General features: G+C 41.5%; 2 protein-coding genes across 4 annotated transcripts in view; both read right to left on the bottom strand.

Moving 5' to 3' along the window:
• SYNJ2 (synaptojanin 2) overlaps positions 1-6,999 on the bottom strand; it is a 76,808-nt gene extending 69,809 nt beyond the window's left edge. The window contains exon 1 of the mRNA XM_063329396.1: positions 2,199-6,999. Within this exon, the coding sequence (XP_063185466.1) occupies positions 2,199-2,229 (31 nt within the window). The 5' untranslated portion in view covers positions 2,230-6,999. The remainder of the gene's footprint in view (positions 1-2,198) is intronic.
• A 1,949-nt stretch (positions 7,000-8,948) lies between these two features.
• Positions 8,949-24,905, bottom strand: part of SNX9 (sorting nexin 9) — a 69,179-nt gene continuing 53,222 nt past the window's right edge. For all 3 annotated transcript variants that reach the window (XM_063329392.1, XM_063329390.1, XM_063329393.1), the window contains exons 14-18: positions 19,861-19,937; positions 18,630-18,719; positions 17,044-17,158; positions 12,381-12,472; positions 8,949-11,005 (exon numbers count right to left, since the gene is read on the bottom strand). In XM_063329392.1, the coding sequence (XP_063185462.1) occupies positions 10,958-11,005; positions 12,381-12,472; positions 17,044-17,158; positions 18,630-18,719; positions 19,861-19,937 (422 nt within the window). In that variant the 3' untranslated portion in view covers positions 8,949-10,957. The remainder of the gene's footprint in view (positions 11,006-12,380; positions 12,473-17,043; positions 17,159-18,629; positions 18,720-19,860; positions 19,938-24,905) is intronic.

Genomic DNA, 24,905 nt, shown 5'->3' with positions numbered 1-24,905 from the left:
GTGGGGTGAGATAGAGTGCTGGGTAATGTAAAATAAGTTACCCAGAAACCGTAGAAATTAAGTGAGCAGGATGAAAAAAAGTGAGAGAGCACACAGCTCAAAGTTTGGGGGCTTTAGAGGATGTCAGAAAGAGCGTGAATTAACCATTCTCGATTTTAAACAGAAAAGGGATGCCTTTCTTACAGCTATCCTATAGGAATGGCAGACCAAGAAACTGTCTATATCTTAAGGGAACATGTTGATCTCGACAGATCATCTTTTAGATTACATTTGGAGTTGAGCTGTCTTCTGCTCCTGAGCATTTTTTCATTTCATCCTCCTTTCTCAGTGGAGTTCTTCCTTTCCTTTAATCTTCAATTGTCTTCATGATGGTTTCATCATATTAGTTTATTTGCCCATCTTCACACTCCCATCTTTGGTTCATTATCGCTCTTTCTAACTCTGAGCAGTCACAGATATTTTGCATTGCTTTCTGAATGTTCCCACAGCTAAATAGTGGGAGGTGATCTTCCCATGTCTCTGCTGCCTTCAGCTGAGAGAAGCAACAGGTCGGTGGGCTATATCTACCATTCTGCATCCAGAGAAAAGTGGGAGTATTTTGGGGGGTGGAATATCTCTTGTCAGCAGTAAGTGCTCCTTTGCCTTCCTTTTCTCCTTCCAACTCTTTTTCCAGCTCCTGTCTTTAGAGGAGGGGGAGGGAGATCCTTCTCTCCCTATCAGAAGGGGAGGAATCCTTAAGATCTCATGTTTGCTGGATGCAGAACTATGTGAAGTACAGTTCAAACAAAATTGCAGCACCAGTGTTAGAGGGCCTGTCTCCGTGCTAAGAGGATACAGCCTTCAGCTGTTTGGTTCCTGTTAACTCACCTGGGACATAAATTGTGTTGAAGATAATGTCCATACTGTGTTTATACATATTTTTAAGCGCAGTTCTTTTGCCATCATTAGAAATTCAGCTGTTACCTCAGCTGTAGAAATCACCTCAGTGATTCTGAACACTTTTATCTTCTTCCAAGTCATTATTCAGTTTGGTTCACATTTCCAATCCCATCCCCTCCCCAGCCCTTTTTTACCTCTGAAGCGTGCTATGCATTATAATGGCTCCTGCTCCTAGGTCTTTATGGTAATGGCTGTTTACAGTATCTGGATAACTGCCTTAATGAAAAGGAGTCCTGCATTCTGATCTTAGCAGGTGGCTTGTATGTTCGTCTGGAGACACATCAGAAGAGGAACAACAGGGGTGTTACAAAACAAAGTTTAGCAGAACTAGGGAGAGCAGGGTGTATGGCTGTCTGCTACGTCTGGAAGGGCTGTGTGAACCCCGTATCCTAGACTTTGGGGCATGGAATGGGTGAATGTTCCTGTAGTATTCCTTGTCTGTCTTTATGTGCTCTTTATCGAGTAATCTTTGCAATCTGGGACTTTTGTACAAAAAGCTTTGGTGATACACAGTAGAAACAAAGAAAGAATACCTGTCTCTGTCCAGTGTTATGCTACTGGAAGTAATGGTAATTATTTTAAAGCTCTGAGACTAAATATAAAAGGTTACTTATGACAGCATTTCCTGTAGATTTCTGGCCACTTGCACATAGCCTCAGTGTCCATAAATTCCTCAGGAAATGTGTGTCCCCACAAGGTCATTGAAAACAGTTTGGGTTTTGCCTTTTATGAGAAACTTTTGACTTCAGTAAGTAAAGAAGAAATAGGGGAAATACCTAATCATAGCTTTTCCTGCATATGACATTCAAAACAACTAGTAACTGCTGCTACTATGCAAAATCTTTTATTGTTTTCACATTTTCTAGTTAATGTTAGAATGACTTTTATTTAAAGCTGAATTCGCCACAGAGAAGCATTTCCAACATTTGTAGGCTAAAGTGCTCCAAATGTTGCTCTGAAAGTAGCTGTGGGTTTTTAATGTCACCTCTTAGACTCTCAGTGAAATTGAGAGAAGAGCTTGCTATTCTAGTTGGTTATGCTTGTCTTGACTGTGTAAAGAACTTTGTGTGCAAAAGACATCTGGTACTTTGTTATAGAGACAGTGTGAGATACTTTGAGTTAGGTCGCTGTTTCTCAACAAAGTCAACAGCATTTCCTTAAAAATAACTCTGAAGAGTGGAGAATGTGAGAAGCCCAAGTGATAAATTAGTATGCTTTATTTGTGTGTTTAGAACTTGACAAAGAACATTTGACCTCACCTTGAGTGTAAGAGCAGTGATGCAGAGACATCTTCTTTACTTAAACCAGTGACAATATTTTCAATTTTCCACTCCTGTTTACAACATTTCCTGGTGGTAGCTCCCCATAGTCCTTGTCCATAGGGCCTGTGAACAGCAGGAAAAAGAAACTTTTAATACTAATATTTCTGTATCAGTACCAATTATTTGGAAGGGAGAGGAGTGGGTTAATAAAGCAGACCTGAGCTTCCAGGTCAGCACCAAAACATGTGCCTAAATTTATCAGTAGCCTAAATCTCACAGCTCCTTGCTTGGGTGAGACTTCTCAAGTGAATAAATAGTGCAGGTTCAACTGCTAAAGGTGGTTGGACTGGAAGACACCTGGCTTTAGGTTCAGGCTGAGCTAGGGCCTATCTGGCTGCAGGCTGTAGCTCCAGATTGGCAGAAGACCAGGCTGTGAATTCAAGCTCTGAAGGTGTACCAGAAGTGGCTGAGAGATGCTCTGGTGAAGTGCTAACTGTTTTATAAATGCAGCTAATGAAAAATTGTTTCTGAAGTGTTGTTGGGAGGTCAGTGGAATTTCTCACCTCCTCTTCCACTTATATTTTAACTGTGTGCGTGCTAAATGAAAGGGCTCTCTCTAGAGAGGCACTTGACTGCATTCACAGATACTGGCCTTTTCTTATTAAGAGACTATTTTCAGTTACGGCAGCTGTTTTAAAGCTTAACTTCCTTCATTCCAAAACTATGTGCAGATGAGCAGCATTAGTCACACGGCGTTTATTTAGGCAGTAATAGTGACCAGACAACCAGATAAAATTTTTAGTCTTTCTTCCAGACTGACATGCTTATGATTAGTTGTAGGTATTGCTTTCTCACATTCAAAGGATTAGGAAGCCACAGAGTTTTCCACTGGTTCTTGCCTATTTTTCTGGAACTCCTGATAGGAAAATCAAAATGCTTAATAAAATAGCAAGTTCAAATTTAAAGTGAACTGCTTAGTACCTACACAGAGAGAGTTGTGGCATATAAGTTGGCAGTTTTTCTCTGTGAGTATATGCCTTTTCTTATCTTCTAACAAACTGTGTACCCCCTCTTGAACATCAACAGTGAAAGCAGAGTTTCATGATTACCCCATATCAAGGAATATGGTTTTCATGAGATGAAAAATGGCTTCCTCTTGTCCGTGAGTTAGCTGTGAAGAAAAGTCCAGAAAGGGGCGATCCCAGCTTGCCTGTTGTGGCTGTATAGTAGCTATAATTTTCAGACAGGGTACAGGAAGAGACTGCCTGGTGCAGCAAAGTCATTCCTAACTTCCTTTCTAAATAAGAATTGAACTATTCTATTGATGCTCTATATTTGTAAGAAGGTGTTTTCCTGGTTGTTCAGAATCTGTGAGTTTCATTGTCTGTTGAGATGTTATAGCTAGCCAGACAGAAACAGATGAATACAAGGGTGGAAAATACAAGAATACAACAGAAAGCTGATTATGATACAGGAGATTAACCTGAAATCTAAATAATGAAAACAAATAAAAAACAGCCGTGTATTTTTTGGACTAGACAAGTCACACAAAAATTGGAAAAGTTGGGGAGAAAATGCAGTTAGTCAAGTCACAGCAGGGCTTCATATATGTATGGATAATTTTCATGGCACAGTACACATTATTTCTTGAGGAAAATGCTAGCTTCTGATCCCTCTTGCTATAATTAATTTGTAAATGAATTCTGTTAACACAAGAATCTTTAGTTATTTTGGGTAATATAGGTTACGTATCAGAAAAAAAAAAAGGAGCATACAGAGCAGAGGCATTTAAATGCACCTATAATGAGGCATTTAAAAAATTAGGGCTGGGAAGAGAGGGCAAGGAGAATGGAGTTTCCATGCTCAATACATAACTCTAATGAATGTTAATTTATTTAAAGCTCATTGAACTAGAATCTGCCCTCAGTGTGATCAGGCATTTGAGGGAGAATATCTTCTATGGAGTTTCAGCATGTAAGCATTAGTGGGAGTTGTTTGAACACTCATAAGGATAGTAGAGCGTGTTAACTGAGTTTATTTTCGGTGTTGGCTATTTACAGTTGTAGCATTTTCTAACAGGATTTTGTTAGTTAGATGAGCACATGTTCTGTATTCACAGAAATGCATATATAAAAGTAAAGGAGGCTGATATTTTAAAGTAGTCTCACATTCCAGTTCTGCTTTTTTTCTTGAACACATAATGCAAAGCTAAAGCAAAACTAAAGAATTTTTTGTGAACAGAAGTGAATGTTGGGTACAACATGTCCATGTAAAAGTTTCAGATTTACTCAAGTATTTGAACAAAGGGGGGGGGGGAAGAGAGGGTTCTATTTGAGAACACCACTTTGATACAATCAAATCATGACATCAATAGATTTTTAGAAGTGCTTACCTTCAGAAACATGAATTTGTAACAAAAGCACATGAAATCACTGCTTTCCAAAAGAAAAAAGTAACTAACTTTGGAGAACACAATGGGCAAAAGTCTATTGCTATTCTTTGACTCTTATTTAATTCTGTGTAGATGAATACATTATCAGCATTTTACTTTTTCATACTTTTATTCAGAAAGATCTCACAGGTCTTAAAACTGCATTAAACACAGCATGTGGCAGCAGTGATCTGTGCCATTAGCCTGGTGGAACACAACAGCTATCTAAGGGCCAGTAGCACCTCCCTGCAACTCCAGAGAGAAAGAGCCTTATGTCTCTGTGATGACTAGGTTAACTTCTCCCAAATCTTAAGTAACCCAGAACTCCAGTTCTCATATCTAAGTTCCATGGGAAACATTCCCTAGGTGTAAGGTTCAGGATTTATTTGCTGCATCTTCCTTATGATACAGAATTTCTATCTAGTGCCTTTGATAATGGACTACTGGTTGTGTGCCAGATTCTAACCCACATATTGAAGAGCTATGTATTCAGTCACCTTCCCAAAGCGACCCAAACTGTCTCGGACACGTAGATTTGCTCTTCTGTTATCACATCAACACTTTTTTCCATTTCAGTTGTTTCTAGTACAACATAGGTGGTGCTTTTAACGTGAAATTAGACCTGTTTCTATCATTTTGTTTTATAAACAGATGCTTTGTACTATTATGTCTCCTCATGCTTTAGAAAGCCCTGTCATTCATTTTCAGATTTGGGGGTGGGGTGGGTGGGTGTCAGACCAAAAAGCGAGGGGAGCATGAGGCAGTGTAATAACACATTCATAGGAAGGAAGGAGAACATATTTGTTTACCTGTAAGCCTGAGGGTTTGGGGCTTTTAAACTGGTTTTTGTAAATTTTGAAAAATCTTGTAAAAATGGCATTGGGCGATAAATCTTAGGTGTTTCTCCTCTTCTCAGCAGCTTTATGACAAACCAAATAGTTTGAAAAGAGTGAATATGAACTAGTTCAAATCAGAATAGTTAATGGAGTTCCTCAGTACACCACCAGCCACAAACTGGCATAGGGTAAAGAAAACTAAAACAGTAAACCAGAGCAAACTGTGTAAGGAGTCAAGCTATTTCACAGCCCCATAATTTTTGTGAATCTTTATGGCTAACGTGGAGTGAGTAACATATGTTTTTCTTGGAAGGAAAGGAGGACTATAGAACGAGGTGTTCAGTTCTCTGTCAGCACTGCTGCAAAGGGGTAGCTGATGAAATAGCACACTGAGTGTGTGTGTGAATGAGGGGAACAGACCAGAGAAGAGAAGGACTGAGGAAACACCATGGTTCAAAGTTTGTTTGACCAACCATTTTGTTATGTTACATTATTCTCAATGCACCAATTGAATCCGCGGACTATGTGTATGTACAAGTAAACAATAGGTAGGCTTTCATTCTGCTTGCCAGTATTTGTTTTTTGACAATTTGCCTTGTTTATTTAGGTGTGCCGTTCTGCTTCACTAAAACAAGATTTTGCATTGCTTTTCCAAAAAGAATTGCCTGTACTTCTAACTTGTGCCACATCCACTGTTAACATATAAACCATTATGGCTGTTTGAGTTGAGGTTGATGAAGAATGATACATTCCCACCTCCAGGAGCAGGTGGTTTAGATTCCACTGTCTGTAGCCCTCATGCAATCCCTGCCAGCCTGGGGATTGGTCATGGCATGCAGAACAAAAATGATTAGTCCCCATAGGTGAGTAGGCTAGTCTAGGGCTTGCTGACCCTGCTGATTTAAAGTTGCAGGAACTAGAGCTAAACTAATTTGCAGGCTACTATCCTTTTTTTTTTTTTTTTTTTTTTTCCTCCAAACGTGTCTGTGGGGTCCTCAGGGTGGAAGGACCCAGGTAAAGGAGAGAGTCTGCACTCTATTCCTAGGACATTTCCTCATTTTTGGTACCAGCCACTGTTACAGGTACCCCAGTAGTACCAGTGACCTGGGCAGGCTGGTATGCGTGGGAAGTGGTGAGCGCAGAGCACCGGCAGGCCAAAATAATCTCAGCGGTTGGTAAAGCTGGGGTGTGGGGTGGAAAGGCTGTGTGTGGGTGTGGCTGGAAAAGCTCAGCAAAGCTGTGGATCTGGGGGAAAGCCAGCTCCTGGGGTGTGGGAATTACAGTGCCATGTAAAACTAACTTTGGAGGGCAGGGGCAGCTGGAGTATGACACCCGTGCTCACGTCTTCCCCTCTGTCTGAAGCAAAAAGTAACAGCCCTACTTCTGTCACGCACCCAGTCCGCTAACCTTCACCTCATGCAATGGCCGCTGCTGTCTTCGTTACCTCTACTTCATTAGCTCTTTGGATTGCCTTCCTTGCTGCCCTCATCACCAATTTTATCTTCCTTATGCTCCCATTACCCTTCCTCTCCTTTGTCCCTCCCCCTCCCTTCTCCCTGCTTTGTCCTCATCAGAGACCGAATCATCTTCTTAGCTTCTCATCAGAAGCCCACTTATTGGGCTTTTTGCCCAGTTAGTCCACTTTTTCCCCCAATTAGTTTGCTGATAGTTAGCTTCTGTTATTAGTAACATAGGGAGAGTTACTGCTTGGTTATCCCTGCAATGGCTTCCTGTGTTTCTTAAAAAGATGGGTGCAATGACAGCTTTCCTGTGCTCTTCTTACAGAGTAGCTATCTTGAATAATAGTCCCTGCATATTTTGGTAGAAGTTCAGCTGAATTCTCTCTTTACTCCTTCCAGAAATTTGAAATATAGACTTCGGCTGGTCTTGGAGATTTATTGCAAACTACATGAAGGGCCAGAAATGGTGCGGATCGTTTTCCACATGGAAACACTGATGCACAGAGTTCATAGCATGCCTGAATAAAAGCAGAGATGCCCTGTGAGCTTAAACATGTCTCTTAGAAGGCAGAGTAACTAAGCTTAGTGAGCTGCCGCTCAGAATCCTGCCCTGATACAGGAACAGAAGTCTTGGATGGGCCAGGATACTACATATTGCAGAGAAACCGTTATAAAATGACTACTTTTAAGCAACCTGCTGCCTTAAGAGACAAATCTGTGCATGTTGACTAGAATTATTACATTAATATATTTTTTTTTATGATCATCTGCAGTCAAACTGTTGCCTAGTGCTAGTTGTTGAGTCCCACAGGAGAAAACTCCAATATATCCTGTGGCAGATTTCTAGGGCTGTTTACTCACTGTGCCAGAAGCCAGCTACACTCACACCCTCTCTCGGCCTTCATGGCCATCAGCTCTCTGGCACAGCCTCTTTGGCAAGGTACAGAGCAGAACCAATATGCTTTGTAAGATCTTAGCTGGCTCCAGACAGCCAACCGAGGTGTCGCTGGGTTTGAGGGGGAACTGGACAGTGACAATGCACATCTGTCTTGTCTTTCTGCATGCTGCAGAAGGGTTCATCACCAGACCTGTGTGGGGCGCACACACGTGGAACCAGCCAGGGTTCAGCAGTGGACCTGAGCCGATTACTGCTGTCTGGCTCCACAGCAGTGAGAAACAGCCCAGAGACCACATACAGCTGTGCACAGCTGCAGGTGTCTGCAACCAAGTCTGTTGCTGCAATCTAATCCCATGTGGGATTAACTGCAGACAAGAAATACAGATAGTATTCCCCTTTGTGTAGCTACATTTTTATTGTTAAAAAATTAATTTAGTATTTTACCAGTAATGGAATAAGCAATTAAAATCTAAAGTTAAGCCCAACAGCTAGGACATTTGATGTCTTCTACAAAGTCACTGGGATAATGCCAGTGTTTGGCTCACCCTCGAAGAAAAGCATAAGCCATGAAACAGTATTGAGGCTTTTTGATGCTCTAGAGATTCAGCCATGACAAACGAAATTCAGAGGGCACTGCTCAAGTCTTACTCTAACTGGTTATTCTTGTTTTATGACTGCATCTTCAGTGTGAAGATTTTCTTTTGCTCCCAACTCACCCAACTTAACTATGCCACTATTCATGTCTAATTTAAAAAACAAATACCAAATACAATCTAATTTTTATTCTGGGTCAACACCATGCCGACACAAAGCCAGGAATACACAGTAGCACTGTGCTCTACTACTTATTTGCAGTCAGGAGGGTTCCATCAACCACGAGCTGGACTGACCTGAATAATGAAAGCTTACAACATATGCGTAGCCTTTGCTGCTTTGCAGTCACTAGCACTATTATACCATTCAGTTGCAATGCCTGCTTTATGGAAGACACATGGATGCTTTCTCATTCCTCAGCTGGCCAGCGTCTGTAAGCTGATGAAAAGCTAGAAGGAAGATTTGCCCCATACTGCATTACCCTGTTGAAAAGCAACGTGATGATATCAAAGAAAAAAAAATACTCTGTTGGATATACATAAATATTTATTATCAGTTTAACTTCATTTTACTAGAAGTCTTTAAACAGTTTTTCTTTTTTTGCCAAAATGTTGCATCTCTGACACAGTTGCTACTGTCGTAGCTTCCCTGCACTGGGAATGCACAGCTTACACTTAGATTCCAAAACAACCTATTCAAGATAAAGAACCTTCAACTTTAGTGCATACAGATCTATTTAAAGATTGGTAAAAAGACACCCTCCCTTCCCCCTCCCAAATTAAGAGTCTGTTACAAAGAGATTTCATTACCAAAAAGTGAATATACAAATGCTAAAAAAATGCTGGCTTGAAAAAGTGATTTCAGAATTTACTGTACACATTGTAACAATTTATTATATAAGCTGCTTCTACATGCAAGGAGATCTTACATTTGGTGTAAAACATTTATACACATTCTTTACAATTTGTACATATTTAAATGGCTGTATCAAACAACACTGCGCTATGGAATTTTGGAAGCAAACAACTAAAATTGGGAGGAGAAAAAGACAAGGCTTATAAAATGTGAACAAAACCCGTGACACTGAATAGCATCTAGACTTAGACTTAGGCTTAGTCTTGTTTGGTTTGGTTTCAGGTTATTCAGGCAGACCCAGATTTTCCTTCTTGCACACAAAAGTAACACCAGTGCTAAACAGAATAAGGCAACTATTCAACCAGCAGACTGTACCCGTCACTTAGAATGGCTTCTTGGTAAAATGCCTTTTCAGAAATTTTATTTTTTGCCAAAATGTTTATTTTCTAGGCACATTTTAGCAAAAACTGCATTTTGGCTTTCCTGCTTGCTTATGGCACGAAATGAATTACTGTAGTTGGTGCCCATTGTGAACAGGATTGGTGGTAGCTGTTTTGTTTTGAAAAGCCCTGGCCTCAAATGATATTTCAGTAGTATGAAAGAGGACATTGGGCCACTTGATAAGAGATGATGTTCAAAGCAGAGAGTTTGTGTGACAACGAATGATGTTATTCAGTACTTCTGTCACCTTTTAGTTTGCATTAGAAGGTAACAAAAAGTAACCCAAGCCAAGAGCATACCATACTACTACATGAAGACCTGAGCTTAGTTGGAATCTAGGGACTTCTACTACTTTGGGTTAGATGTGGCAGTGTCCCCTCTGCTGAAACACCTAAAACTCTCAGAGGAAGAGTACAGGGAAGCTGACCCTGTACAGCACTGAGGAACACCAGTGCTTTATGGCATAACATCGGGGCGGGGGAAGGGGGGCATCAAAGTGCTGGTATGGAAAACTGTTTTTCACACCTTCCTGAATGGCTCTTTCCTTGTTTATACTTTATCTTTTTATACAGTGCATAGCAAGAAAGAGCGAGCCTGACATAAGCTCTGAGGTGCTGCACCACAAGTACAAGATTTAGTTAGAAGGAAAAAAAAGAAAGGAAAGAATGAATGATATTTGCCAGAAGTCATAGTGGGAGCAGTATGCCATGGCTGCATATGGGAAGCAAAACTTAGAACAAAGCGTTCATTCAGGAGATTATCATGAACATGTACCAGAAACATACACGAATATAATTCCTCCTGGCTACTGAATCGTTAAAGAGCTCAATTGAATATAATGAGTATTAAAGTCTCAAGCTTGTCTGCTTTCCCACTTAAAAAAAAAGATAAATTTGTAACTCTGATGTTGATTAAGAGTTTTTGGAAGAACATCAGCAACTCCGCATAAAGTCCATGGCAACATACCAGTCTGATAATTTAGATCCCTATAACTGACAGCATTATCTAGCTGTTTTTATTTAAATAATGATACAAATGGGAGAGCATTCAAGATAAGAGAACCTTATCTTACGATTTAGGCTGATAAAGTACGATTTTAAATAATTCTTTTTTTTTCTACAACTGATTTTTGTTGGTTGGGTTTTTTTGGCTGGCAAAGGCTAACAAGTTTTTGTTGGCATTGCCCCCAAATCAGAAAAGCACTTCGGAGTTGTTCTTTATTGTTGACTACTCCTTATTCTCTACATCACAGGAAAGCGGCTGAGTGCCTGCCTCAGCTTCTGTGCAATCTGAAACAAAGAAACAGAGCATATTAAATATGTAGTCACTGTACACTATGCAGAAATAAGATTGCAGGCTAAGATATTACACAAACTGTTCCCTCATTTTCTGAAAAGCTGCCTTCTTTACTGCAGATGTGTATGTAGGACTCTCAAAGCATTCCGTTATGAAGACTTTTCTTCTCGTGTACACACTTTCCGCCTTGTTTATTTTGTGCTTTCACGGGTCAGGTTGTGTCAAAGAAAGTATTGTAGGCAGGGCTGTCATCCTGCCTCCTAGGTTATCTACCACTGCACTATGCAGGAGGGCTACAGGAACAAAGCCAGACTTTTTATGAAATCCATTTCCCTGCTGAAACAAGGCCACACATCAGAACAGAGGTTCTGTGCTCTCACTGCAGCTCTCATGGAAGCCAGCACCCCACATGGGAACACAGATCTGGTTCCAGTACTGGGGGACAGACAGTTGGTACAGAGAGACTGGTGAGGCTGCAACCAGAAGAATTATGACGGACTGGACAAGAGACTGAAAGAAGATAAGGAGAAACCTAGGCCTAACCCCATCGGATGTGTCAGAGAAACTGAGCAAGGTGACCTGATGGGGAACCTGAAGTTCTCATCCACTGAAAATACCTCTGAAGCCCTGCTGGCACCTTTTATTGCTGTGAAGGGCAACCAGTTGCTTATATTACTCCTTTAAGTGAGAGAAGTCAGGTTCCAGCATGCTCAAACTTACATGTTTTACCAGCATATCACATTAGAAAATTTGTTCTCAGGTTTCATTTAAAAAAAAAAAAAAAAAAAAAACAAACAACCCAAACAATAAAAAACAACAAACCACAAGGAGTACATGCGTAAGAACGCTTTTAAGTGAGAACTAAGGTTGTAGGCCAAGTGCTCAGAGTTAGCATATTTAGTAAGTCACCTAAACCACCCCAGTCCCGCCTGCCCCACGCTTGCATACATCAGGCTTTAAATCACAGAAACTTCCCTTCATCCTCCCATCCTATGGGAGGGAAGTTCCGTTCAAATGGTTTATTGTTGTACTCAGTGCAGCAGGTCTTACTGCATATCACAGAACTAAAATTCTTCATAACCTTAGTACTGGCATTGATATAAATCAAGCTATCAACACTTCACAACACTGGTTTTTAGGTCTAACAGGCCAAATATGACGTACTTATGTGCACAGGAAAAGTACCTACAGGAAAATATTATTTTCACTCATTCCTTGTTCTTTTATTTTTTTTATATGTATGATTCTTCAAATATGTGCTCTGAGAGAGGCTCACACAAAAAGATGATTAAGTACTGTGAGTATTTCTTAAAAAAAGTAGCAGCCCAGTATGTGCCAGGAAAATGGCACTGAAATACTACACCTTACCGTTTCATAAAACTGTGCCTGCTGCTCCAGATACAGACGAATGACACTGTTGTAGTCATAGATCCGGTTACTGTGGAAGTGATTCATCTCAGCTGCAATTAGACCCAGGAGGCAAATTATTTAAGAGAAGCATTCATAATTAGGAACAGTTTAGCTCAGTTGAGATTAGTCAGTGTGCAACAAGCTCAGTGTCCAGCCCTGCCAGCATAGTTATGGTTCTCATGGTTCCCCAATCCATTTTGCCTGCGGCACTCAAGTTATGATGGAACCGTTAGTAAAATTGGTAAGGTGTCAATTACTCACTGCTAAAATATGGACACTTCCTGCATAAAGCCAGGTTCTTGTTACAATACTCAGGTGTACAAAGATTTGATAAAAAATACCAGCAGGATTTTGTCCTACTGAGGTAACTGCTCTTTCCTGAAGTGTTTCCAACAGAATTTGGCGAGGACATTCAGATTTCCAAGGGTATAGATATCAAGTTGTAAGCCACAGCTATAAATATTTAGCTCAAAAAAAAAGAAAGACACAGCCAGGAGTGTCTGACCCATTCTTGACTGAGACTGTTTCAGTAGGATCTGCTGGGGTCAGATGGGGTTCACCTTTTTGAAAGGGGCAAGAGGGTCTTTGCTCACAAGTTAGTGGGGCTCATTGACAGAGCCTTAAACTAGGCTGGAGGGGTGGGGGCGGCAACATCAGGCTTGCCTGTGACAAGCTGTGGGACAACAGGCAACAGTTAGAGGGACGGGGTGCTAGCGAGGGCCTGCAGCTCTGAGATGTGCTGGCTACGCTGCAGCACACTTGAAGTCTTACAGAGATGCGACAGGGGCTCCTGGGGTAAAAGGAGCCAAGAAGGAAACACCAGTGAAATACCCCAAAGGAACTAAGGGATGTTCCTCTAAGAAGGTGACACAGCCAACAGCCCAGCTGAAGTGCCTCTGCACCAATGCCCACAGCACGGGCAACAAACAGGAGGAGCTGGAAGTCACCATGCTGCTAGAAAGCTACAACCTGGTTGCCATTACTGAAACCTGGTGGGACAAACCCCGTGATTGGAGTGCAGCTATCGATGGCTACAGGCTATTCAAAAGGGACAGGCGAGGAAGGAGGGGTGGAGATATTGCCCTCTACATCAAGAAATGGCTAAGAGTGTGAAGACCTGTCTCTGAAGAATAGCCACAAGCAGGTGCAAAGCTTACCAGCTAAGAATTAAGAGACCAAGGCCAACAAAGGAAACTTTGTGGTTGGTGTCTACTACAGGCCACCCAATCAAGGGGAGCCTATTGGTGAAACCTTCTTACTGCAGCTACAGGAGGCATCATGCTCGCAGACTCTCATCCTGCTGGGGGACTTCAACCACCTCAACATCTGCTGGAAAAGTAGATGTGATACTGCTCCTGATGGTCACTGACGCAAGTGAACTAGCTAATCCATGACATCAAGACTGGAGGCAGCCTGGGCTGCAGCGATCACGGACTGGTGGAGTTCACAGTCCTGAGGGATATGGGTCAGGCGAAGAGTAAAGTCAGGAGCCTGAATTTTAGGAAAACAAACTTCCAGCTCTGCAAGGAGTCAGTCAGTAGAACCCCCTGGGAAACCGCCCTCAGGGGCAAGGGAGCAGAACAGAGCTGACAGAGCTTTAAGGACACTTCCCTTAGAGCACAAGAGCTCTCAATCCCCAAGTGTAAGAAATCAGGAAAGGAGAGCAAGAGACTGGCATGGCTGAATTAAGACCTGCTGGTCAAACTGAAGGGCAAGAAGGAAATGCACAGGCAGTGGAAGCAGAAACAGGTGTCCTGGAAGAGTATAGGGATGCTGCCTGGTTATGCAGGGATGGGGTCAGGAAGGCCAAGGTGCAGCTGGAGCTGAACTTGGCAAGGGACACTAATAGTAGTAGTAGTAGTAATAATAATAATAATAATACAGGTATGTCAACCAGAAAAGAAAGGTCAAAGAAAGTGTACCCCTGCAATGAGCAAGACTGTCAAACTGGTAACAACGGACAAGGAGAAAGCCGAGGTACTCAACTTTTTTGCCTCAGTCTTCACTGGCAACCTCTTTCCCCATACCTCTCGAGTGGATGGACTGCAAGACAGGGACTGGGGGAGCAAAGTCCCTCCCGCTGTAAGAGGAGATCAGGTTCCTGACCACCTGAGGAACTTGAACATACAGAAGTCTATGGGACCTGAGGAGATGCATCCCAGAGTCCTGAGAGAATTGTCTAATGTAGTTGCCGAGCCACTCTCCATGATACCTGAAAAGTCATGGCAGTCAGGTGAAGTCCCCAGTGACTGGAAAAAGGGAAACATTGCACCCATTTTTAAAAAGGGTAGAAAGGAGGACCCTGGGAACAATTGACCTGTCAGCCGCACCTCTGCGTCTAGGAAGATCATGGAACAGATCCTCCTTGAAGCTATGCTAAGGCATATGGAAGACAGGGAGGTGATTCAAGACAGCCAGCGTGGCTTCACCAAGGGCAAGTCCTGCCTGACCAGCCTTGTGGCCTTCTATGGTGGAGTGACTACATCAGTGGACAAGGGAAGAGCTATGGATGTCATCTATCTGGACAGCTATAAGGCCTTTGACATGGGCCCTCACAACATTCTTCTCTCTCTTGGAGAGGTATGGATTTGATGGGTGGACTGTCTGGTGGATGAGGAACTGGTTGGATGGTCAGATGCAGAGGGTAGTGGTCAAGGGCTCAATGTCCAGATGGAGATCAGTGACAAGTGGTGTCCCTCAGGGGTTCGTATTGTGACCAGTACTGTTTAATATCTTCATCGATAACACAGACAGTGGTATCAAGTGCACCCTCAGCGAGTTTGTGGACAATGCCAAGCTGAGTGGTGTGGTTGACAGGCCTGAGGGATGGGATGCCATCCTGAGGGACCGAGACAGGCTTGAGAAGTGGGTCCATGTGAACCTCATGAGGTTCAACAAGGTGGGGTGCAGGGTCCTGCACCTGGGTCAAAGCAACCCACAGTATCAATACAGGCTGGGGGATGAAGGGATTGAGAGCAGCCCTGCTGAGAAGAACTTGGAGGTACTGGTGGATGAAAAGCTGGACATGAGCCAACGATACGTGCTCACAGCCCAGAAAGCCAATCATATCCTGGGCCACATCAAAAGAAGCGTGGCCAGCAGGTCAAGGGAGGTGATTCTGCCCCTCTGCTCTGCTCTGGTGAGACCCCACCTGCAGTGCTGCATCCAGCTCTGTAACCCTCAGCAGAGGAAAGACATGGACCTGTTGGAGCAGGTCCAGAGGAAGGCCACAAAGATGATCAGAGAGCTGGAGCACTTCTCTTATGAGGACAGGCTGAGAGAGTTGAGGTTGTTCAGCCTGGAGAGGAGAAGGCTCTGGGGAGACCTTATTGCAGCCTATTCAGTACTTAAAGGGGGCCTACAGGAAAGATGTGGGCAACCTTTTTAGCAGGACCTGTTGTGATAGGGCAAGGGGTTATGGCTTTAAACTGAAAGAGAGAAGATTTAGACTAGATATAAGGAAGAAATTTACAATGAGGGTGGTGGTACGACACTGGAACAGGTTTCTCAGAGAGGTGGTAGATGCCCCATCCCTGGAAACACTCAAGGTCAGGTTGGATGGGGCTCTGAGCAGCCTGATCTAATTGAAGATGTTTCTGCTTATTGCAGGGGAGGTTGGACTAGATGACCTTTAAAGGTCCCTTCCAACACAAACTATTCTGTGATTCTATGAACCTGAGAAACAGCATTACTGAATCTGTAACACCTTTCAACACTTTCTGCACCTCATGTCAGAACATAGCTTATGGCTGAAATAAAAAGTTAAATATATTTGAGATACCAATAGAGGGAGACGAAATATTCTAGATTGTAAGAGTCATCGCAGAGGTCTTTTCCATTGTTACCACTTACACAGCACAGTCCTCTTGCATCATTGTGACCTGAAGGTGGGTGGGTGGGTGTGTTTTGGTTTTTGTTTTTAAAAATCAACTTTGTGTGCTGGTCTGACTGTCCTGTAAAATACTGACTACTCTTGGCTTTAAGTCAGCTGAAAAAGATGCAGCTCCCTCAGCAATGGGAGTCCCAGTGAAGTCAGTTACAGGATGCACTTCAGGGCTTCATATCCTGCAGAACTGTGCCCTGACTCCTCACTTCCCCCATTCTTCAAGTGCAGGCTACTACATCTCCAGTTTATAACACCCCTAATCTAAAGGGGAAAAAGTTCATTCAAAGAACATCCAGGAAATAAAAACATTAATCTCAAGTGGATCGTGCCTGACTAAACCATGAGTCAGAAAAACACTTCTGCACATGCCGAACTGCTTCCTGCACCAGGGCCCGTGCTTTTTCTTTGAGAGACGTTGTAATTTCAAAATGAAAAGAATCAGTCTGGTGGTTGTTTTTTGTTTGAGTTTCTGTTGGGTTTTTGTGGTTTTTTTTGTTTTTTAAATTGTGTGTCCAAAACATGTATCTTTTGCAAGAGCAATATGAGAATTGAAATAAAAACAATAGGCAAAATAACTGCCGTTTTAGGAAAATCTAAGCGGGTCACAAAAAACATAAAACCCTAGGCTGTTACTACCATTCCTGGTAGAACAAAGATTCTCTTTCAAAGTTTGTTAGTTAAGAGATGTCCTTCAGAGGTCTACAACATTGCCATTTAGCCCAGAATTTGGTTTACCTTGTAGTGCATAAGCCATCGTGCTCACACGTTTCACCATGTTCTGTTTGTCTTGTGGCGTTATTTTACTGGTTGCAACTAATTTATCACTTTCCTTCACTCTTTCTATTGCTCCCTGTAGAAACCAAATGCAGAAAGATTAGAAGAGCAGATTAAACTAGTAGTCAACTTAAAGGTCTTTATAGTCATCTAAAATGCCACTGGCCACATTTTGAGCTTGCACACTATACACATATATATACACACACGACAGATTTTGCCTTCCCACATTTTCACCCAAAGTTTGTTATTTCACTCTATTGCTTTCAAGAGCTTTAACAGTTTGCAAAAAGTGACTTCAAACACAGGCATGAACACAGTCACTAGGAAACTGAGCTTGGTAAAGGCAGTAATACACAAGGATATATACAGAAAGGACAAAAGGACCAAGTTTCAAAATACAGCTGGGCCAACACAACAGACATCCCAAACCCTCAAACTATCAAAAGCCTGTAGAACTTTATTTGCACATTATACAAGATGAGACAAACTATCTTCCAAGAGACTAAAACTCATTGCAATTTATAACTTTCAATTCAGGAAAATCCTTGCGTCACATAAACAACACGCATAAGAAGAAACGCGTCCCCCTTCACGATGTATTTGTGCCAAACAACATTCAAGAGAATCTATTTACACATCTCTTGGCAGTAGGCTTATGTTTCGAGTTTTAAAAACATTTATTCTCCTTTTATGGCATCTTTCCCCAAGGATTATGTGGGATGAGGGACTGTAAGTGTCCTGAAGAAAGAATACACAAATCTGATATGCTTTTATCTTTGCTGCTCTCAGAAGTATGTTCTTGTTTTATACATTTAACACTTCAAGTGGTAAAAAAAATAAATAATTGTGTACTTGTTTAATACTTCAAGTTTTTAGTTTCCTGAAATATGTTACAGCAGACACATGAGCATAAGGGAAAACTCTAGAACCAAAAAAAGCAGAATATCCAAGACTAAACTCGATGGCTAAATTATTGTTTCATTATTTGGATGGCTTTTACATTACAGATAAAAAAGTGGTTGTTTTTTGTTGCTGGTGGTGTCTGTCCGTGCTTTCCCCCCTCCCCCTGAAAAGTTAGCCCTATTCTCTATTTTTATTTTTTTTTTAATATTAAAGAAACTTCTAGGCAGTGCATGATTATTTATCACGCATCAGTAAGCTAGCCATGTAAGTGTACACAATTTTTCCTACAATACTGGTGTGGTTTAGTATCAGCTACCATGCAAGAGTCAAATACTACAAATTTACATTACTGCTGTTGACCACACCGGGACATGAAGTTAACCTGAAGACAATCGTGAAGCTTCTAGTGCTCTACCATAGCAGAAAGTCATGATATTCTCAAATCTCAAGACAAGTTCTGGCTTCTCTCCCCTTTAAGTATTTTTTATTTTCAAAATCAACATGCCGGTTTCACAGAAGCTTTCAGTGTTTCTGGAAGCAGGGGCCAGGCTGCTGCACAAGCGCAGCGTGCCATACCACCACTTCTGTTGCTGTAGATCTTCCTACTGCCCAACCCTTAAAAGGAAAGGCCCTTCACATACCTTATGAGCTCCTATGATGTCAGGGAAGCAACCAAGAAATCCCTTATATTCATGATTTGTTTCCATCAAAAAGTGAAGATCTTTTTTCGGCTAATAAATAAAGTGTAAGCATTAGTAAGAATACCCGTGGCATATTAACATTACAGAAAAGAAACCATGATGCCAAAAAAGGGTGAGGGGGGGAAAAAGGGAAGGAAAGAATAGAAAAAACCCAAACCAAAATTCTGAACTGTTTGTTGCAAGGTTTTCATATTTAAAAAGGGTCATTATTAAAATATAAGGTCTTTGGAGTAAGGCACTGAGCACCAGCGGACAGATGCCTCTGTTCTTTGTTTCACTCAACACTAACTTAAGTGAGGGGTTTTGCCTCAAATTTTCCCTGAAGAGGCATTACCAGTCCTAGCAATAGCCCTAGTAAGCCACAATCTCATTACCTATACAGATATGCGCAAGCACAGGTGCACCTCAGGTTGCCCAGGGAAGTTGTGGATGCCCCATCCCTGGAAGTGTTCCAGGCCAGGCTGGATGGGGCTTTGAGCAGCCTGGTCTAGTGGGAGGTGTCCCTGCCCACGGCAGGGGGGTTGGAACTGGATGATCTTTAAGGTCCCTTCCAACCTAAACCATTCTATGATTCTATGATCTCCTTAGTTGCTGACTTGGAAAGCTGCTTTAAGAACTTTCAGACTCTACCTTGAGACCAAGAGGATCTGCATTTCGGAGACTTTAAACTTAATACACTAAACGTTAATTTATGACTTGAATGCTGACACCAATCAGGATATATTTAAGCAAGATTGTTACTGAAGCATGAAACTGCATGTCAAGACAAAGAAATGCAGCAAGATCTAGATCCCGTAGACATTTGGGGAATGTAGGTAGAAGGTAGAAACCCTATCCTTGATTAAATCTCATTCTTTGGTATCAGTAATGAAGACAGCTCACTGACATCAGAAAACAAACGTGTTTAAAGAGGAACTAAGTAATCATTTTGATTTTTTAGAAACCAGAATGTGATATTTCTAATCCAAGAGAAATACCCTCCCATCACATCCCCCCTAAGCTGACAGAGTAGAAAAGAAGATGAAAGTGCATTAAAAAGTATTAATAGTAATTACATTTAACTGATCTGCAGCACTAGCAGTTATGTTTTAACAGAAAAGAGAAGTCAGAAGTGATCCAAATAGGTGATACGTTTGTGCACGCTACACCAATGCATTCGTAATGCTCCTACCTGATCTGCTACAAGACTGGCAATTTCTTCATAGGTTTTTCCTGCCTCTGTTATTGCTCCATTGAGATCAGATTCTCCTAAAAGTAAACATCAGTGTTCAAATTACAGTAAGTTGACTACAGTATAAAATAGCTTATTTTGGAATAATAAATGCCTAGTCCTCATTTTATAACCAGTAATAACAAAGCAATTAGAAAAATATTAGTAGTTTTTATACCATTAAAGTACAAAAACTCTGAAGACCTCGTAGAAAATGAATGCTAAAGGGACCACGTAAACACTGTACTACCATAGTACTAGCACTATTCGGTTCCACATTTCATCATTATATGTAGTTTAAATACATAGGTATCACCCCTCACGAGCAACAGGAAGCCTACCAGAACGGGAAGGGCGGGCGAATGAGGAGGGCGATGCTAGAAGATAGACTAACAAAGCTGAAGAGATAACTGCTGTTCTGATTTTTAACAGATGATTTTCATACCTGATAAGCCGAAGGAGGCCCAACTATCTCCTCTGACCCTTTAGGGAACTCTTGGATAATATTTTCAAGCTCTGGAAGAATCTGCTTTTGCAAGTGAGTTTCTAATTTTCATCATCATATGAAATAGATCAAAGGGCCCCACAAACTACACTTAAAAATACAGATACCGCCACAAATCCTACGCTAGACAACACCACAAGCGCTCACAACGCTGTATTACTAACAGGGCATGGCTACGCAGGACAAAGATGAAAACGAGCCTTACATTCTTGGGTTTTTCATGCCACTTCACCTTCCCAAAACACCACAGGTTTTTTCCATCCTTGTTAGCTTGTCCAAAGCATGTAGTCAACAGTACAAGAAGCAAATTGAGGTAGAGAAAGGGGAAGGTATAATTTGAACATATCAAATGTTAGCTTAAGAAAGAATGATTCTTCTCATCCTTTCAGACATGTTTTGATATTAGGTGGCAGCTAGTCTCATACAAACGTTTTGGTTTTATTCTGTAGACATTCATCAGTGACTTAATTGAAAATTACCAAACATTGATTTCATTAATGATTAATTTGAACATTAAAGTACCTTATTTTACTATAACATATGGAGTAATCCATGCTAGAGATTTATTAGATAGGATTCCTTCATTTTAGCATGTCCTAAAGGAAACAAGGTAATGACTGAATGTTGCTTCAGTTCTATCAATCAGTTCTTACTTTCCATTAGACTGGTTTCATAAAGCCAAAAGCTTTGGGGGAAAGCTACTGATCTTAAGAACTAGAGAGTCCAGCAACACAAGCATTGCTAAAGAAATAGTTATCTGGATAAAATAAAAATAAAAGCAATATGAAACCCCATTGTGAGCTCCAAGACGTACATAATTCAGGAGATATCTGCACATTGTTGTAAAATAAAAACATTTCAGGGAGGTCAGTTTCATTATTTCAGGTAGACTTAAATAATTTCATTATTTAAGAATTCACCTGAATTCTGCTCAGATATGACCTTGAGGTAACTGCTGCTTAGGCAACTGAGTCTTAGATTTTAGGACAAAACATGATGCGGCTTTAATTAGAATCAGAAGCCAGGTTGCTCTAGATGCTGCCATTTGTTTCATAACGCCATAAGAGACGATGACTATTCCTATCTGAGCAAAAAGAAGAGTACGTATATTTGAGTAGAAAGAGAGAATTGTCCCCTTTTGTGCAGAACCCACTCAAAGGGCCTTCACAGATTGGAGCTTCAAAGAATCCAGACAAACCCTTCCAACACCGATCCTCTTTCATTTGGGGGCAGCAGGGCAGAAAGCCAGCTTGTAGAAGGCACAGGGTGCATTAAGAGTTTCTACTACTAGCAGAGGCATTCACGCTCCTCCAGAAGTAGGGCTAAGGGACAGTATATTTAACAGTTGTTCCAGACAGTGGATCCCGACAATAGGCAGACACACAAGTGGTAGAATATCTGCAGCTCCTCACGCATCCTTTTCTCCTGCAATCTCTTTTACAGGTAGTGCCAGGGCAGCCTTAAGTCAGATTTCATCTTTCATCTGCTGCACCCTCCAAGTTCTAATACACGTTATCAGCAGTGTCACACCATGCCCGTCGGCCAGTCCCTACACCAGGCCACCTTGTCAGAGACACTGCACACAACCCACATGCTCACCCAGCAGAGTTACTTAAATTCCAGCAGCAGATAGCTCCCAATCACTGTTGTCAGCACAGGTTTTGGTCAGAGTTTTGTTACTTGGACAGGGCCAAGTTTCTATCTAGCATTCTCAGCTTCTGAACCGATGTGAAGCAGGGAATGAGTTTCTTAACTCAAGCTGAGAAAGCTGAGCTGGGTCCCAGTGCAATGATATACCAGGATGTCAGGCGTTCTTTAATCAATGGAAAAGCAGAAAGCCCCACATGCTGCTGACACAACAAAATTAAGGCAGGGTACATTACATGTATCCACCCAAGAAACAGAGAGGGCTTAAAAGCACTGACTAAAGGTAGTTGTCAAAAGACCAGTTAAAATGGGCAGAAATATTCTACAGATATTTTAACTCAACCACAACGAGAAACTGATATTTTCATTGATTTACAGGCCTGCATGCTGTCATAGGGAGATGAAGGAAGATGTAAAACTATGAGGAGCCTTTTGGAGATGTTTAGCAGAGAATCTCTTAGCAGTTCAACTGCTTGGCAAATGTCAGCGATTATCACCTCTGAGGGAATACACCAGGCACACTGAGGGAACTAATGTTCTGTGAGGCTTGATTAGGGCAGCAGATTTTTTTTTTTTTTGTCAAGAAGTGCTTTTGTTTTCTTTGCTTCTCTTTCAAAGCATGTTTTAACGGAATCCAGGAGTAGGAAAGAGATCAAGTTTGATGTACTAGGGAACTACTTGTAGCAAGACTTTTCTTGACAAGTACACATCAGACTGATAATGCTCAGCATGCCAGCAGACTGGAAGGCAAGATGTGCCTGTTGCTAGCTGGCAGGATAGTGAAACTTGCATGTAACTGCCTAACAAAATTCCTGAGGGGTGATGCAGGATTAGGAGATCTTACTATGGTTGAATGGTATACCACAGCCATTCACATTTTCTTGATATAGGAGAAAGACTCGCCCAGATTTGGCACCGCAGAAGAGAAGCCATGCTATTTAAGGCTGCGTTAACCTAAGAGCATCGTATGATGCGACAGCATAGGCAAGACAGTGCCAGGCTGCAAGACACTTGCAGGCATATTCTGGAACTGTCCAATATGCATTTTTTGGCCAGGATCATACTTCAAAGCATGTGCTCTTAAAACCAATGGGTACATAGGCCCATGGCCAAGATAAGAACCTCTCAATGTGTCCTTAATAGTTCTAAAGGTACCCTTGCCTCTGCAAATACTGGGGACAGATTCCCAATATGCATTGTGGCTGGCTACTAACTGATATGACTCATTCTAGAGCATAAGAAAGAGAGCTTCAGTGAGTCAGATTAGCAAGTGTATCTTGCCTGGTGCAATCTTAAACATTTTAGGTTGGCAATCAGAAGAGAAGGCAGCAGACATTCACCACACATAATAAAGCTTTGCAGAGCAAGCAGGCAGCACTGATGAAAGAGGCAAGGAAAGCAGATACGTCCCATCCTGACTGCGCAAGTGAACCAACTAACAGTGTATACAGTATGACAGAAGTCATCTATCAGTAGATGGAAATGTTCATATCATCAAATCAGTCATTGCAATCTTCAGCAGCCTATACGTTTGAACTTCCACAACTCAAGTACTTAAAAAAAAAAAAAATAAGAAGAGGATGAAAAGATTCAGCTCCTAACAGAAACCGAACTGAGTGCCTTTAAGTATGGCTGAAGGAGCCATTCCTCTTTACTGATAGTCCACAGAAGTCATACCCCATACTCAGCCTAGATATAGTACTTCATTTGAAGGAACAGGTCCCAGTGCCTTCTTTTTAACATTGAGAACAGAAAAGGCACATCCTATCAGTTCAAATCCAGGTGCTTACATCTCTTGCACAGAGTCTGCTTAATCCACAGACCCGTACCTGAGAGGCAACCATCAAATGAAATTGTACACGAACAGCAGGCAGGACAGAGTCAGGGCAGCAGTTATGAAGACATTTAAAGCAACATGTGCACTGCATTTATTCTCTCTTCTTGGGAACTCAAATTAAAAAGCAAAGAATCCCACATATTACTAATTCTGAAAAAATACACTGGTGTACCAGTTACTAAAAAGAGCAAAGTATATGGAATCAGGACAAAGGCATCAGTGGGAAGGGCATTTTCCTCAGCAAGATACTAGGGTGCAACCAGGTACAACTGGGCAAGCGGCAAAGAGAAACACCCTTGCCTTGTTCCCAAGCATCATGGGATCTATTTTTTCATACCATTCAAAGATGCTGGAAATCAAACTGAAGCTTTCCTCCGTAAGGTTGATCTGCAGTTTTGCATCCTAGCTTTAAGTCACATTGTTTTCCCTTTACCCTGGCAAAAGAACGTGTGTTATAGTTCAAGCAATTTTCAGTCCTTTCTCAAGAATTCTTGCTACAGATTGTATCTGGCTAGATTTACAGTTTTCTAACCTATGCTAAGAGTACAGGACTATGCAAATCCCCTACTTGGTTCTCACATCCAAAAGTAATGTTTTATGCTATGCTCCAATTCTAACTAAGCAGTCATCCTGTTGAAGTACAGGACAAAGATGAGAACAAACTACATCAGCAGAGAAGCTGAACTTGGTGTGGTTTAATACATGGGTTATTGGGAAAAAAAGCTTCAAGAATACAAAGCAAGGGATAGATGAGTAGTCAGAGTAAGTACTGGTCCCAAGTCCTAAGATGAAAAGATTTCAGGAAGCTTCTGTGCCATAACGTTTTACGTTTTAGAACAAAGAAAATTTGCTATTAAATCTAGGAAAAAAAAATAAATACATTTGACAGAAGAATCCCAGAGAAAATGGACTCCATTAGCTCCCTGTGGGATATGAGGAAATATTTTCCAGTTATCTGGAAAACATCAGCAGAATTTAGTATATCAAAGTAGGATTTTAAGTTTGGCCTAAAGACTA

The sequence above is a fragment of the Chroicocephalus ridibundus genome, chromosome 3 (assembly GCF_963924245.1).
Source record: "Chroicocephalus ridibundus chromosome 3, bChrRid1.1, whole genome shotgun sequence".
NCBI lineage: Eukaryota > Metazoa > Chordata > Aves > Charadriiformes > Laridae > Chroicocephalus > Chroicocephalus ridibundus.
This window is presented reverse-complemented; position numbering and strand designations above follow the sequence as displayed.